Here is a 13,925-nt window from a genome sequence, read left to right as displayed (position 1 = left end):
AAAAAAATAAAAAATTGTGGATGAGACATTTGTGTGTGCGTGAAGGAAAGAAAACGGATGAATGTTTGGTGTTCCTGATAACCAGCTTCTCCATGTCCATATCCAATGAAGGGCCAAAAACTAAACTTAAAAGGATGAAAATAAATTTTAAATGATACCATACATTATATTAAAATGAATTACTTCTTTTCCCCCCAATAAATAGAAAGCATGACTTTGTAAACTGCGTAACTAAAGTTTTTTTTTTTTTTTTTTAGGTATTTTATTTATTTTATTTACAATAAAAATTTATTTCTTTTCTTCCCTTTTTTTAGAAGTAGTTTGGTGAAGAAAAGAGAGAAAATCAGAAAAGAAAACTGCATATAGTACAGTGAGAAGCAATGCAATTTAACAGGTTTGGGTTTCCTAGTTCAAGTGAAGGGAAAGTTTTGGTACCTTATCCCAGTCATTGTAGAAATACACGTCTCCCAATGCTTTTCTTATATCACAATTCTTTAATTTTATATATATATATATAGGGGGGAGTGGTGGCTCCAGCGGTTAAGGCGCTGGGTTGCCGATCGGAAGGTCTAGGGTTCGAGCCCCGGTATCGCCAGGCTGCCACTCTTGGGCCCTTGAGCAAGGCCCTCAACCCTCTATGCTCCGGGGGTCCCTTACGAGGGAAATATCAAGGTCCGTGGGCTCACCACCTGCAGGAGGGACCGTAAGGGACGGTGCTGTGAGGATTGGGCAGCAGTCGAAGGCGGGGGCCTGCTTAGACTGCTGCCCCCGCGACCCGAATTACGGATAAGCGGGAGAAAATGAATGAATGAATATATATATATATAAAGAATAAAGAATATATATATAAAATGCATAGCTACCAATGTGATACGATTCACGCCTATTACGGCAGTGTGACCCGATTTCGATTCGGTGCAATACGATACAATAGAAAAAAAACAAATCTATATGGTACAGATATATATATATATATTTTTTTTTTTACAGCAAATCATACATACTGTATATTTAAGTACCTTCTGACTTTAACACATGGCCCTTTCACACATTGGCCTTTGTAGTGCAAAAACAAAAGAGCTCTACCTCACATTTCAGCAACCATTTTATTATATCTTTTTAGGGGACAATACTGTAGAAATGAAATTTGGATATATTTTAGAGTAGTCAATGTGCAGCTTGTTCAGCAGTACAGATTTACCTTCCTCTATAAAATATTCAACATGCAGTCATTATTGTCTAAATACCTGCTAAAAAAGTGAGTACACCCTAAATGAGAACAGCTGTACGTTGTGTAAACATGCACAGCCACATGTCCTATTCATCATGTTTGTTTTTGTCTGCTTGACAGAACCATACAAATTTGTGTATCTTGTATTCGAGCAGTTAAAATGTGGTCCTTGAGTACAATTCTCTCATAATGACCACTGGATGTTTAACATGGCACCTCATGGTAAAGACTAAAGATTTGAGAATTAGAATTGTTGCTCTTCACAAAGATGCCAAGGCTATAAGAAAGATCATTAACACCATGAAACTGAGTTACAGTACAGTGGTCAGGGTCTTCCAAGACGGGTTTTCAGCTCAGAACAGACCTCACAAGGGTCTATCAAAAAAGTCGAGTTATTGTGCTGTGCGTCAGGTGCAGAAGCTGCTTCAAAAAACAAGTGCATGAGTGCTGCAGCATTGCTTTTGTCGGTGCTCAGAGCCTCAGCACACTGCAAAGTCGGTTTGCATGGCGTCGTCCCAGAAGGAGCAGTTTGCTGAAGACGACCTGTCCAAGAGCATGAATTACTGGAACTATATTCTGTGGTCTGATGAGACTAACATAAACCTTTTTGGCTCAGATGGTGTCCAGCATGTGTGGCGACGTCCTGGTGAGAAGAACCAAGAAAATTGTGTCTTGCCTTACAGTCAAGCATGGTGGTGGTAACATCATGGTCTGAGGCTGCATGAGTGCTTCTGGTACTGGGGAGCTGCGGTTCATTGAGGGGAAACATGTATTACAACATGTGACCTTCTGATGCCCACCCTTTAGAAACTGGGCCGAACAGCAGCTTTACAACATAATAACGACCCCAAACACATCACCAAGTTGACTACTGCTTTGCTGAGGAAGCTAAAGGTAAAGGTGATGGATTGGCCAAGTATGTCTCCAGACCTGAACCCTATTAAGCACCTGTGGGGCATCCTGAAGCAGAAGGTGGAGAAGCGCCATGTGACCAACACCCAGCAGCTGCATGATGTCATTATGGAGGAGTGGAGGTTTTTTTGTCAGATATTTAGACAATAATGGCTGTATGTTGAGTTATTTCCAGAGGACAGTAAATCTCCACTCCTGCAGCTGCACATTGACTACTCTAAAATATATCCACATTTTATAGTTTAGTCAATTGAGAAGATACTAAAATGGTTGCTGAAATATGAGGGGTGTACCCACTTTTGTGAGATACTGTGGCTTCTATGGGACTCTCAGGACACTCCTTGGTCTCCGTAGTGTTGTGATACGTCATATTCACGTAGCAGCAATGGTGCTGAGAGAAACAGTTTAGAGACGAAAAATCAATAGACAGTACTTTATCGGTCACTTTTTAAATAATACATTTTTTTTTAAAAGCACACCGACTAATAATCATATAGAAATAAATAATTTTGTAACGGTGCAAAAAGAATGCATTGCAATACAAATGCTATATATACAATACACTATATTGCCAAAACTATTCGTCTGCCTTCACATGCAAATTAACTTCCGATTCTTAATCCATAGGGTTGAATATGATGTTGGCCCACCCTTTGCAGTTAGAACAGCTCCAGCTCTTCTGGAAAGGCTTTCCACAAGGTTTAGAAGTGCGTTCATAGGAATTTCTGAAGTGCATTTGTGAGGTTAGACACTGATGGACAAGAAGGCCTGGATCGCAGGACTCTGTGCAGGCCAGTCAGGTTCTTCCACACCAAACTCACTTATCCATGTCTTTATGGACCTTGCTTTGTGCACTGGTGCGCAGTCATGTTGGAACAGGAACAAGCCATCCCCAAACCGTTCCCACAAAGTTGGGAGCATGGAATTGTCCTGGAGGTCTGTAGGTCTGTAGATATTGACTCTACAGAAAGATGGTGATAGTCTCTGTCTCTGGCTGTGTTGCTGTCTTTCCCAATCGCTTTCACTTGGTTATTATACCACTAACTGTGGACTGTGGAATATTTAGTAGCGAGTAAATTTCACGACTAGACTTTTTGCACAGGTGGCATCCTGTCCGGGTATCACACTGGAATTCACTGGGCTCCTTAGAGCGACCCATTCTTTCACAAATGTTTGTAACCATGAAAGAGATTGGAACTCCTTAATTTCATGATTCGGATGGGTGAGTGAATACTTCTGGCAATATAGTGTGTGTGTGTGTGTGTGTGTGTATATATATGTGTGTGTGTGTGTGTGTGTGTGTGTGTGTGTGTGTGTGTGTGTGTGTGTGTGTGTGTGTGTGTGTATATATATATATATATATATAATATTTTTTTTGTTTTGTTTTGTTATATATTTCAGTGTATATGTCCAGAATTGCACCCGTAGCTTTATCTGCTTTTTTGGTCTCTCTATCGTACCCTCAAAAAACCCTCGGTGCACGTTGTGGACATGTTACTATTTTTAGGAACCGGGTAATTAAGGGTAGCATGTGGAAACATTCGGAGCACTCTGGTTATTAGTGTACAATTAAATTTGAAAACCTTTCTGTTTGCCAGCGCAAGTATTGTCACTTTTTGTTTCTTTCCGTTCTCGTGGCGCTTTTACTTCATTAACGCGTTCGACTCGGTCCAATCTCTTTTCGAGCAGAAAAGTGGAAGTCGTGACTCAGGCGCAGCTGCACCATCAGGTTTATAGTGATGAGAAATAATTGCTTGATGAACACAGGCTTGTCACTGCTGGCCCAAGGTTAGTTTATTACTGACGTTTGTCTCTGTATTTATTTTCTGGCTGGCGATAAGTGTGTGTGTGTGTAGGGAGGCAGAGTGTCCTCAGGATTACCGGCCCACCACATTTTTTATCAGTGGGTTTGTTAAGATGACACGATTGCAGTAATTGTTCTGGCTGCTAATCAGGCAAAGTCGGACGAGGCGACAGTTCGATTTCAGCTCCAGGCCTTATCTCTGCTCGCTTTTTATACGTGTGTGTGTGTGCGTGCGTGCGTGTGTGTGTGTGTGTGCGCGCGCGTCAGAGAAGAGAGAGAGAGAGAGAGAGAGAGAGAGAGAGAGAGAGAGAGAGACACACCGAAATTCTATTTAACACAGACCAGACGGACGGCATGATGGCAGATGACTTTCTCAGATCCCATTCGCAACCATTAACACACCAGATCTGTATCGTGGATCTAAATACCGATTCCCAAAAGATGAAGCCTGAATCCTGGCTGGAGAAAGTCACGACTAACGATCGCCCGGAATAACACTCGTTATATTCCCATCTTCACATCGCCTAAAATCTAAGATTCGTGCCGCTCTCTCTCTCTCTCTCTCTCTCTCTCTCTCTCTCTCTCTCTCCCCCCCCCCTCGGTTATACAGTTTGAGGTCATTAGGACTGTCCTGCTGTCTGCACTTTTCGTAGACGAGAGAAAACATCAGGATAGGATTTCTTTTTTTGTGTGAGTACGTGTCTCTCCCCCCCCCCCCCCCCCCATGTCTAAAGTTTGGACAGATTTCTGAACCGAAAATCAGAAGTAAATTTTTTTTTGTCATTATTAAAAAATACAAAAACAAACAAACAAAAACCAAAGGTCGAGAGAACGTTCCGAGTCACCTTGGGTTGATTAGAGTCATCCTGGGTGTAAATTGTTCAATTAAAAATGTTTTGGTAATTTGAAGTGTGTGTGTGTGTGTGTGTGTGTGTGTATATATGACTACAGTCTGAGGTACTGGATGCCCTGTATGTTTTTTTCTTTTCTGAAGGTTCTCGGAGCGCAGTAACACGAAGTGTGTGGGGATCACCATCGAGACGCGGCCGGACTACTGCCTTAAGCGACACCTGAGCGATATGCTGGCGTATGGCTGCACCAGGCTGGAGATCGGTGTGCAGAGCGTTTACGAAGACGTGGCTCGCGACACCAACAGGTCGAGCGCGTTCCGTTGTACGAGTGCCGTGTGGCCAATAAAACCGATGTTTAATGAGACGGTTTGTATTCCACAGGGGGCACACGGTGCGAGCCGTGTGCGAGTCTTTCCACCTGGCTAAAGACGCAGGCTTCAAAGTGGTGTCTCACATGATGCCCGACCTGCCCAACGTGGGCATCGAGAGAGACGTGGAGCAGTTTATTGTAAGTCAACAGACTTTTGAGTTCTTCTAATGAACAACTTCAAAGCATTACCTGCCCTCTTTCACAGTTTTCCTCTAGTCTTTTGATCAGGTGTCCACAAACGTTTGTCCTTATCGGGTTCCTCCACGTATAATGAAGATGTCACATTTACCTCATTTATAAATTCTTGCTGTCTACTTTTGACTTTGAGACTTTTAGTTTCGTGGATGTAAAATAACTGATCACCCATCAGTGCAGAATCAATCAGTGGCTTCATATGGATTACTGGGTGCTTTTTAAAAGCAATGAGAGAGACAGGAAATGAAAGTTCAACTTGTGTATTCTTGTTATAATGTTGTGTCTCACCCTGCCCTGCTCACACCATGTTCTACTAGATTGTCTACGATCTCTGAAGCTATAGCTTGTTTCACGTTATTTATCCTATGTGCAAATGGTTCCACATTCCTTCCTAAGAAAAGAGCACCAATTAAATTCTTTTGACTTCCAGGTTAGAATTGAAGGTTCCATTGGAAATGTGGTGCATTTTGGGGCGTTGATCATATTTAATCTCACAAGATTTAGGTAGCTAGACGTTGTATGATCGAACGAATAGAGGAAATAAGTAAAAAAATACGTCGTTTTTCAATATTAACCCAAAATGGAACAAAGACATCGTAATTCACATTTAATATTTTGTTTTTTTGCGAATCCAAAAACAAATAAAACGGAGCCGAAACAGGCTGTTTAACATGTTTTACAATTGAAATAAAAAGTTGCATATCGCTAATGCATTGTACCACGTTTTTATTATTTGGATAATTAACTCTCCTAAATTTGCATGTACATTTTTTGGTCTCTCTATCGTACCCTTAAAAAAACCAGGATAGATTAGTCACCACTTTATCGGCGCACGTCGTGGACATGTTACTATTTTTAGTAACCGGGTAATTGCAGGTAGCAATTATAAACTTAGCAAGTCTGAAGGCGAGGGAAATCATTCATTATTATTTATAGTAATTAATAATGGTTATCATTTAGTTGTTTAGATCTGCCAGGAATCAATTTTGTGCACCGTGGGGGTGTAGCAGTATGAGTGATGCCAAATAAACAATGCGGCGAATATAAAACTCCAGATTGGCTCGTTTGTCGTGATCATTGGAATCGATGACATCGACTCGTGTGACATGCCCGGCGGCCAGCTATTGATGATTAGCCTAATGATTATTAAGCACTTAATTTCCACACAACAGCAGAGTTACAGCCCCCTGCCTGCATCTCAAACATGTTTCTCCTCTTCTTCTTATTTTTCGCACTACGTATGATCCTTCACAGATGGAGGTGATGCTCTGTATCTGGACAAATTTTTATCCAATTACTCAAAGATCACTGTATATAACTATATATAAATACAAGCACCAGGGAGGGTAAAAGGTCGTGTGATGAAATCGAAGCCAGCACCATAAACTGCAACTGCCGGGTCCTTGATTTTAAATGTTTAATTGAATTCAACAAGTTTTTATTTGTAAAGCACTTTTAACAATGGACAGTGGTTATAAAGTCGTGTAAAAGAAAGCAAACATTTAGTTTGTCTAAATTTGTTCCTTATAATCGTAACTAGAGTTGAACGGATAGTGGATTTTTACTGTTAAGGATAGATAGGTTGGATCGTACTTGCTGATAACCAATAGTTTTTTAAAATTGATACTGAATAAAAAAAAAAATTAATAGAACACTCCATGTAAATTAGTACTGAACCACTACTAAACTACTACTGAACTGAAAATTTATTTGAAGTATCTTTTTTATTCCTTTTGGATGTAACTGTTTAGATTTATTTAGTGTTGCTTTACATTTCGGTTTGAATGCGTCTTATTTTCCTCAATATTTAGTTTATTAATTTAGTTATTTCTTTTAGCACATTTGCACGATTCAGTAATTTCATTTTTTTATTTTTTGTCATAGTCAAATCTAAACACATCCAAAAGGTATAAAAAAGATACTTTAAATAAGTATGGCATCAGTGATTCACCTCTAGAGGCGGCTCTTGTACCGTATAATGCAACCTGGAAAAACTATCGGTATTTGTAAAAAGTTGAAGCAATCATATTCAACTTTATAAATTATAAGTTTATCCCTAATAAAAAAACTCCCTGAGATGGCATAAGGATGAAACCTTTAGAAGAAACCAGACTCCTCTTCAACACCGAACGTCTATTCATTACAGTCCCATCATTGTTGAGGTGTACTGTTCAGTGATAGGTGCTTAAATGCAGAAATTGTTCAACCAGTCCTGAGCCTGACTGTTGATATTAATTTTAGTCCAAATCTTTCTTGAATTGCTCATTAACTTCATGGGTCTTCATGGCTGTTCATGTGGAGCACAGAGTGTCTCCAATTGAAGAAAATCCCATCCAGAGGCAGTGCATCAGGATTAATTTTGCAGATACAAAGAGTAACACTGGGTCCTCAGAAGCATGTTATGCCCTTATCCCACAACTGCTCTATTGGGTAATAGACATAATGGTGAATGATGACGCTGATTCCTGAATGGTGGAGCTGATTTAACCAAATCTCTAGAATTTGTGTGTATATAAAAACAGTAATATATAAAAAAAAAAACGTGGGTTTTTATTACAGGAGAACCAGGACGTTTGTAGCGTCTCTTCGATCTGCTTTCAACCTTTCCAAATTTCCACCGCCACCCTGCAGCCACCCCGCGTTAGATTTAAAAACCCGATGCTCGCCTACAAAGCTGAAAAACCAGCCCCGCTCACTTATCTCACTCTACACTCCCTCCAATCCTCTATCACTGCTGCTCTTTTCATCGTTTCAGAGGGTAAACATGGGAGACACGCATCAAGCCTCTTGTCTGTTCTGGCACCTGGGTGGTGGAATGAGCTTTTTACTTGATGTCTGAACATCTGAGCCACTAGGAGTCTTTATACCACCTTCCTCTTCCAAAAGTATTTTTTTTTTTTTTTTAGCAGATTGTATTATTGTGCGATTTCTGACTGAACCATATATAAGTGCCACTTCCTGAATGTCCTGGGATGCATCAGATCCTATGCTAATAAGGCACATGCATGTCCTGATTAGCATTACGGTTTTTAGTAACGTCCTCAAGTGCTTATCATTAGTGTTTTTTGTTTGTTTTTTGTTTTTGGCAGGTCCAGGTGTAATCTCTAACACACGTCTATAGACTTTCTTTCTAAAACCTGCTAAAATTATAGTGTAGGCTTTGCACCTGTAGGTGCATCATCATCGTCAGCATTAGTGCACATCCTTGTTTTCTGGAAAAAAAGAGTTGCTGTTTCTATGGAAACGACGTTTCTGTGGAAGTAGAAATGCGTTAGAAATATGCTGCATTGTCTAAAGTATTGGGTACGTGGTTCTTTCTCGAACCCAGCTCCATGAACATATGGTGCGCATGTTGTGGAGTGGCCTGCTATGGAGCTGTAAACCAGCAATTAAACACCTTTGGGATGAATGGAAACGCTAAATATAAGGGCCGAAAAGGACACATTAATCTAAAGGTCAGGTGTCCACAAACTTTTGCTCATGCATCGTATGCATATTGATCACACCTTTTGTTTGCGTCGCAGTTCCGCCCTGAGAAACGCGTAATATTTATCCGTTCCACCCAATCGAGAGGGAAAGTTTGTTTTCTGGCAGTTCTCTTTGTCATAACTCGAGCATGCTCGGGGTTTAAGGTCTTTCACGCCTCTGACGTCTCGCTGATGCAATCGTTCGCTCATCCCCCGGCGTCTTCACGTCTCCTGTTCGGCAGCTCGGAAAAAAAGAATAAGCTCATTCAGCAGTCGGGGCTTAATAGGAACGCCGTTTTTATCGTTTCAAGCTCACGTCACTTTTAAAGGATTATGCAAAGCGCTTTAAAGCGGACGAAAAAGGCAATAGATCATAGCAAAAAAACTGCAACCGTCGTATGTGGTTAATTTTAAATTTTTTTCATGACTTATAGAGATTTGATGATTCATCGCCAATCTGAGCATCTGAAGATTTTTTTCCTGTCCAGTGAACACAAATGGAAAATCAGTATGAATCCCAGACAAAAAATAACTAAAGCGAACAAAGTAAAGTAAAGAAAATAAAGATAGATAAAAGAAGAGAAAGGAACTCTGAAGATGATGATCGTCGCTGAGCCGTCGCGCTACTTTTGGAAAATTCCACCCCCTCGGTGCGCAGTAGGTAATTGGCACGCAGCAGGCATGACGGAGGAATGGAAATGAAGTGGCTGGCGAGCGAGCGAGCGATGCCGAGGAGGGGTCGGCGGGGGACTCGTTTACGGCGCCAGTCAGTGTCCAGCTGTGACGCATTGCTTCACATTATCAGGGGGTCCATTACGGGAAATGAATAGAGCACATTTTACCGGGGGCTTCATTAGCAAAGAATGGAGATCCAATCTCCAGGGCCATTGTGCTGCCGTGCCTCCCTGTTGAAGGCCTGCGTGTTAAACAGCAGCTCGGAGAACTCACGGGAACAACAGGTTCTTCCCTCGTGTATGGTTCAAACGATTTTTTTCTAAAAAAAAAAAAACGCAGTGTGAGCATTTTAATTCTCATCAGAAATAATCGAGAATCGTTAAAGAGAACTCTGTAAAGAGAACTTCATTTTTCAAGTCTCCATACTTTCTTCTCTTTCATCTTCTGGAGACACTTTATCCTGGTCGGGCCACTCATTCAGTGTCCCAACAATTAAAGCACTAAGCTTTATCCTTTTTTTCCTTTTTTTTTTTTTTTCTTTGCATCCAAATATACCGTTCCTCCCTCATTCCCTGAATAAACCTTGTGCCTATGCTGTAGGAGCTGACATCAGTAGATCAGCAGATTTTCATTCCCATACCTATTTTAGATCATTGCACTCACAGTTTGCTAGTTTTGTGGTTTACCCGTGCCCCAAAACGTAAAAAAATAAAAAAAAGGTTTAGTGCCCATTTTCGCTTCAAATGTCATATTTTCCTTTATTTTTTCTGCTGCGTTAAAATCTAACACACTCAAAAAACAGAAACGGTGTTTATCCGGACTGGCGACTGAATAGCCATCATATTTATTTTGTAGGGTCATCTTCAATTATCACCCATCACTCATTCCCAGATATAAAGCTTCTCCATTAAATTGCTGCATAACTCTGCCCCCTACATCATGTGTCGAACCCGGTAAAACTCATTCCTGAAATTAAACCAATGACTCATCCGTTCAAATCGTTCCAGTTATTTCAGATCATACCGAGCCAAGTGTTTCCCACACATGCGCAATTGCAGGGTATCCCTCATTTGTAACCTGAAGTAGGGATCGAAAGATTCACCTATTCGCATCGGAATAAAAGTTAACGATGTAACGCACCAAAGCGATTTATTAGTAGATGCGCTATACTTATATTATTTACAAAGTGACCAATAATTTGTGAGCGATTATTTAATATGTAGATGGATTTCTCGCCGCTAAACCGTTTCTCGAGCGCGTTCTCTCAGCACCGCCTCTGCTACGTGTCACAACGCTACGGAGAACGAGGCGTGTCCTAAGAGTCACATAGAATACAGATTAACATGGCAGAGGCAGAGCTGTAACTTCCTAGAGATCTGAATGCATCAAATCGTATCTCGTCAGTAGCTGCCCTTATATGTATTTTTAATGTATCGTATTTTTTGCTAGGCATCGGCCTCAGTTATGGAAATGCACATCCCTAACAAGAAGGTCAGCAATGTACAGAAAACAATCAACCTTCCAAGTCGTTCTTTACCGTTTTCCTGGACAGAGCCTATATTGTCGTGTGACAAATGTACAGTTTCCATGTTTCAAACGAATCGGGTTGTGCACAAAATAAACGATCTGCTCTTGAGACGGCTCGATAGTCCAGAGTCATACCAAAGATACATGAAAAAAGAATAATAATAAAAAAAAAAAAAAGAACTAATTGTTCATGACCGGCTCATCACTGCCAGACAGTCTGGAAGAAAGTCATTAAGTATCGACAGACACTTCGCAGTAGAAGGCGACACCTCAAAGTCTTAAACACTACAGCATCTCATAAATAATTAGGTGTAATATTAAAACCCGAATAAGTTCCCAGCCCAATTACAAAATTGCTTTTTATATATATTTATAGAATTCAAATGATCTATTAACGATAAAAAAGCAATTAAATCGGGATATCGCTGGAAGCAGAAAAAGAGACGTGTGGCACCGTAACACAATAACGAAAAATTATTACTTTTAACACAATATCCTTTGCCGATATCAATCACTGGCCATATAGATCTGCGAAAGAAACATCTCGATCCAAGCTTTTCTTGATCAAATTGTGTGCTGCTTCGACTTAATTACATATTTATATATGTATATCTGATCTTTCATAATGAGTTCATTTGCAGACCACCAGTGGTCCTGTATATTCCTCTTGAGTCTTATCAAACCGAACTTGATTCTTCAGACCGAACTGGTGCGCTGCAGCTCCAGCTCGAGCGTGAGCTCTCGCCAAAACGAATCGCAATATCAGAGTTCCATCAGGAGGTGTATTGGAGCGAGGAGCAGCGAGATTAATGGGCGCTAGAGTCAGTCTCTAACCCTGTCGATCGCACCCGGTCCTATCAGTCTTCTCCCAGCGCCCGTCCGCAAAAAAGCCCCGCCCGCCAAACCTCACCCGCCGAACGTCACCCACCACTGCCGACATCTGTTTATCTCTCTCCTCCAACCTTTTCTCTCGCTCTCTCCTGCTCTGCACACCCCATCCCCCCACCCACCATCTCCTGAGGGGAGAAGAACCTGTCAGTGCTATCTCAGGAACCCGTGCACTGGTGGAAGGCAGCAGCACAGGTGGCCGATAATGGAATCCCATTAGACTCAAACAGCACTCGCTTCACACTTATCGGCGTCGTCGCAGGCTTCCACGCTCGTTTCCTAAAAATAAACACCCCCACCCCCACCACCACTTGAAAAATAAATAAATAAATAAATACCCAAAGGGCTCGGTGAATTCGGTCTCGAAAGAGAATAGTAGATTTTGCCAGAGGTCAGGTTTTTAACCGGTTTGGACAAACCCAATTAAAGACACGCTGACATTGTCATTTCAGTTGCAACGGTTCAATCATCATTATCGTGGGCTGACACATGGAGCTGCTTAATGGACAGTGGAATAACAAATGCTTACACAGCGACGAGACAGACTTCTGTTATACCAACACACATTTAGAGAGAGAGAGAGAGAGAGAGAGAGAGAGAGAGCATCATCTGCCATCTGCTTTAAACAGAATTATGACGCACTCACCCATCTATTTTCTAGTAAACATCAAACATGCGAGATATTATTATACCAGAATCTCTTTTTTTTTTTTTTTTTTTTTTTTTTTTTTTCCCCACAAGCACTAAGTTACTATAAATGCAGCCCTCCAGACTGAGCCACTCGAACTAATGATGGAGGCTCATTAGCCATGTGAGCATTTGCTCCAATAAGCAGAAGCGTCAAAAGACCAGAAGAGTTTCTGCTCCGCTGCTCTTCGAGAAAGACAGATTCCGAACCCGAGTGCATGACGCAAAGCTGCAAACGAAGGCCTTGAACTCCTACGTCTAACGAGACTCTTTTCCCATACCGTTCAGGAATTCTTCGAGAATCCGGCATTTCGGCCGGACGGCCTGAAGCTCTACCCGACACTAGTGATCCGAGGAACGGGCCTGTACGAGCTGTGGAAGACGGGCCGCTACAAGAGCTACTCGCCCAGCACTCTGGTGGACCTGGTGGCCCGCATCCTGGCGCTGGTCCCACCCTGGACCCGAGTGTACCGCGTACAGAGGTAAGGGATTCGCTTGTAAATCTACTAATACTCATGAAACGTTTATAGCCAGATGCCGGCAGTAGAGTGAATTTTGAGGATGCGTTTCTCTGTATCGTGTTTGTACTTATTTGCTTAGTTAATGTATTAGATTGTAATTAAATATTCAAGGTTTGAGTGGTCTCCTACAACTCATTACTTAATGAGCGAACATTCCAGGGGGCTGTTGTTCATTAAACAGTTCATTCATTAATGTGTAATGATTCCAAACCTCAATGGTTAATTACCAACTAATTATACTAACTAAGGAAGTCATTTCCAGAGCACACACTCATTCATTCGCTGAAGTCATCAATTTTGGGAGCTGCCGATCCAAGTCTTATTAGCCAATGGGAGTACAGCGCTGTAAGTACCCACAACGCAGCATGAATTTATTGTCAGGAAAAACCTTTGGTCAAAACTTTGTCAGTAAAAATACTGCTGAACGTCTGGCAGTGTCCAAAAACATTAAAATCCTGAAGATGTGAAATCCTAGACTAGGGTTGCAAAATTCCGGGAATTTTACAAGGGAAAATACGTGAATAAAGTGGGAATTTACAAAAGTGCACGTTAGCCTATAACGGGAAATTTAAATGAAGTTTAAAAAAAAAATTATCCTACATGATCATTTTGGTTAATGCAACCTGGTTTAATGCAATTTCTACCGTTTACATTCGTCAAACACAGCACACTTACTGCAGAGCTACTGAGGCCACGCCCCCTACAGACACTGTGCATTCCTCCAATACCTTAACACACATCATTTCTTAAATCCTGTACACAAATTGTTGGGAAAAAAATGTCCACCTTGAAGTATT

The 13,925-nt window shown here is 41.2% G+C and overlaps 1 protein-coding gene across 1 annotated transcript in view; it reads left to right on the top strand.

Moving 5' to 3' along the window:
• Positions 1 to 13,925, top strand: part of elp3 (elongator acetyltransferase complex subunit 3) — a 29,311-nt gene that overhangs the window by 10,396 nt on the left and 4,990 nt on the right. The window contains exons 8-10 of the mRNA XM_083563073.1: positions 4,942 to 5,103; positions 5,180 to 5,306; positions 12,896 to 13,089. Coding sequence (XP_083419199.1) covers positions 4,942 to 5,103; positions 5,180 to 5,306; positions 12,896 to 13,089 — 483 coding nt within the window. The remainder of the gene's footprint in view (positions 1 to 4,941; positions 5,104 to 5,179; positions 5,307 to 12,895; positions 13,090 to 13,925) is intronic.

This window comes from Silurus aristotelis (assembly GCF_946808225.1).
Source record: "Silurus aristotelis genome assembly, chromosome: 15".
NCBI classification, from domain to species: domain Eukaryota; kingdom Metazoa; phylum Chordata; class Actinopteri; order Siluriformes; family Siluridae; genus Silurus; species Silurus aristotelis.
The sequence above is the reverse complement of the archived record's forward strand: the minus strand, read 5'-3'. Positions and strand labels throughout refer to the sequence as shown.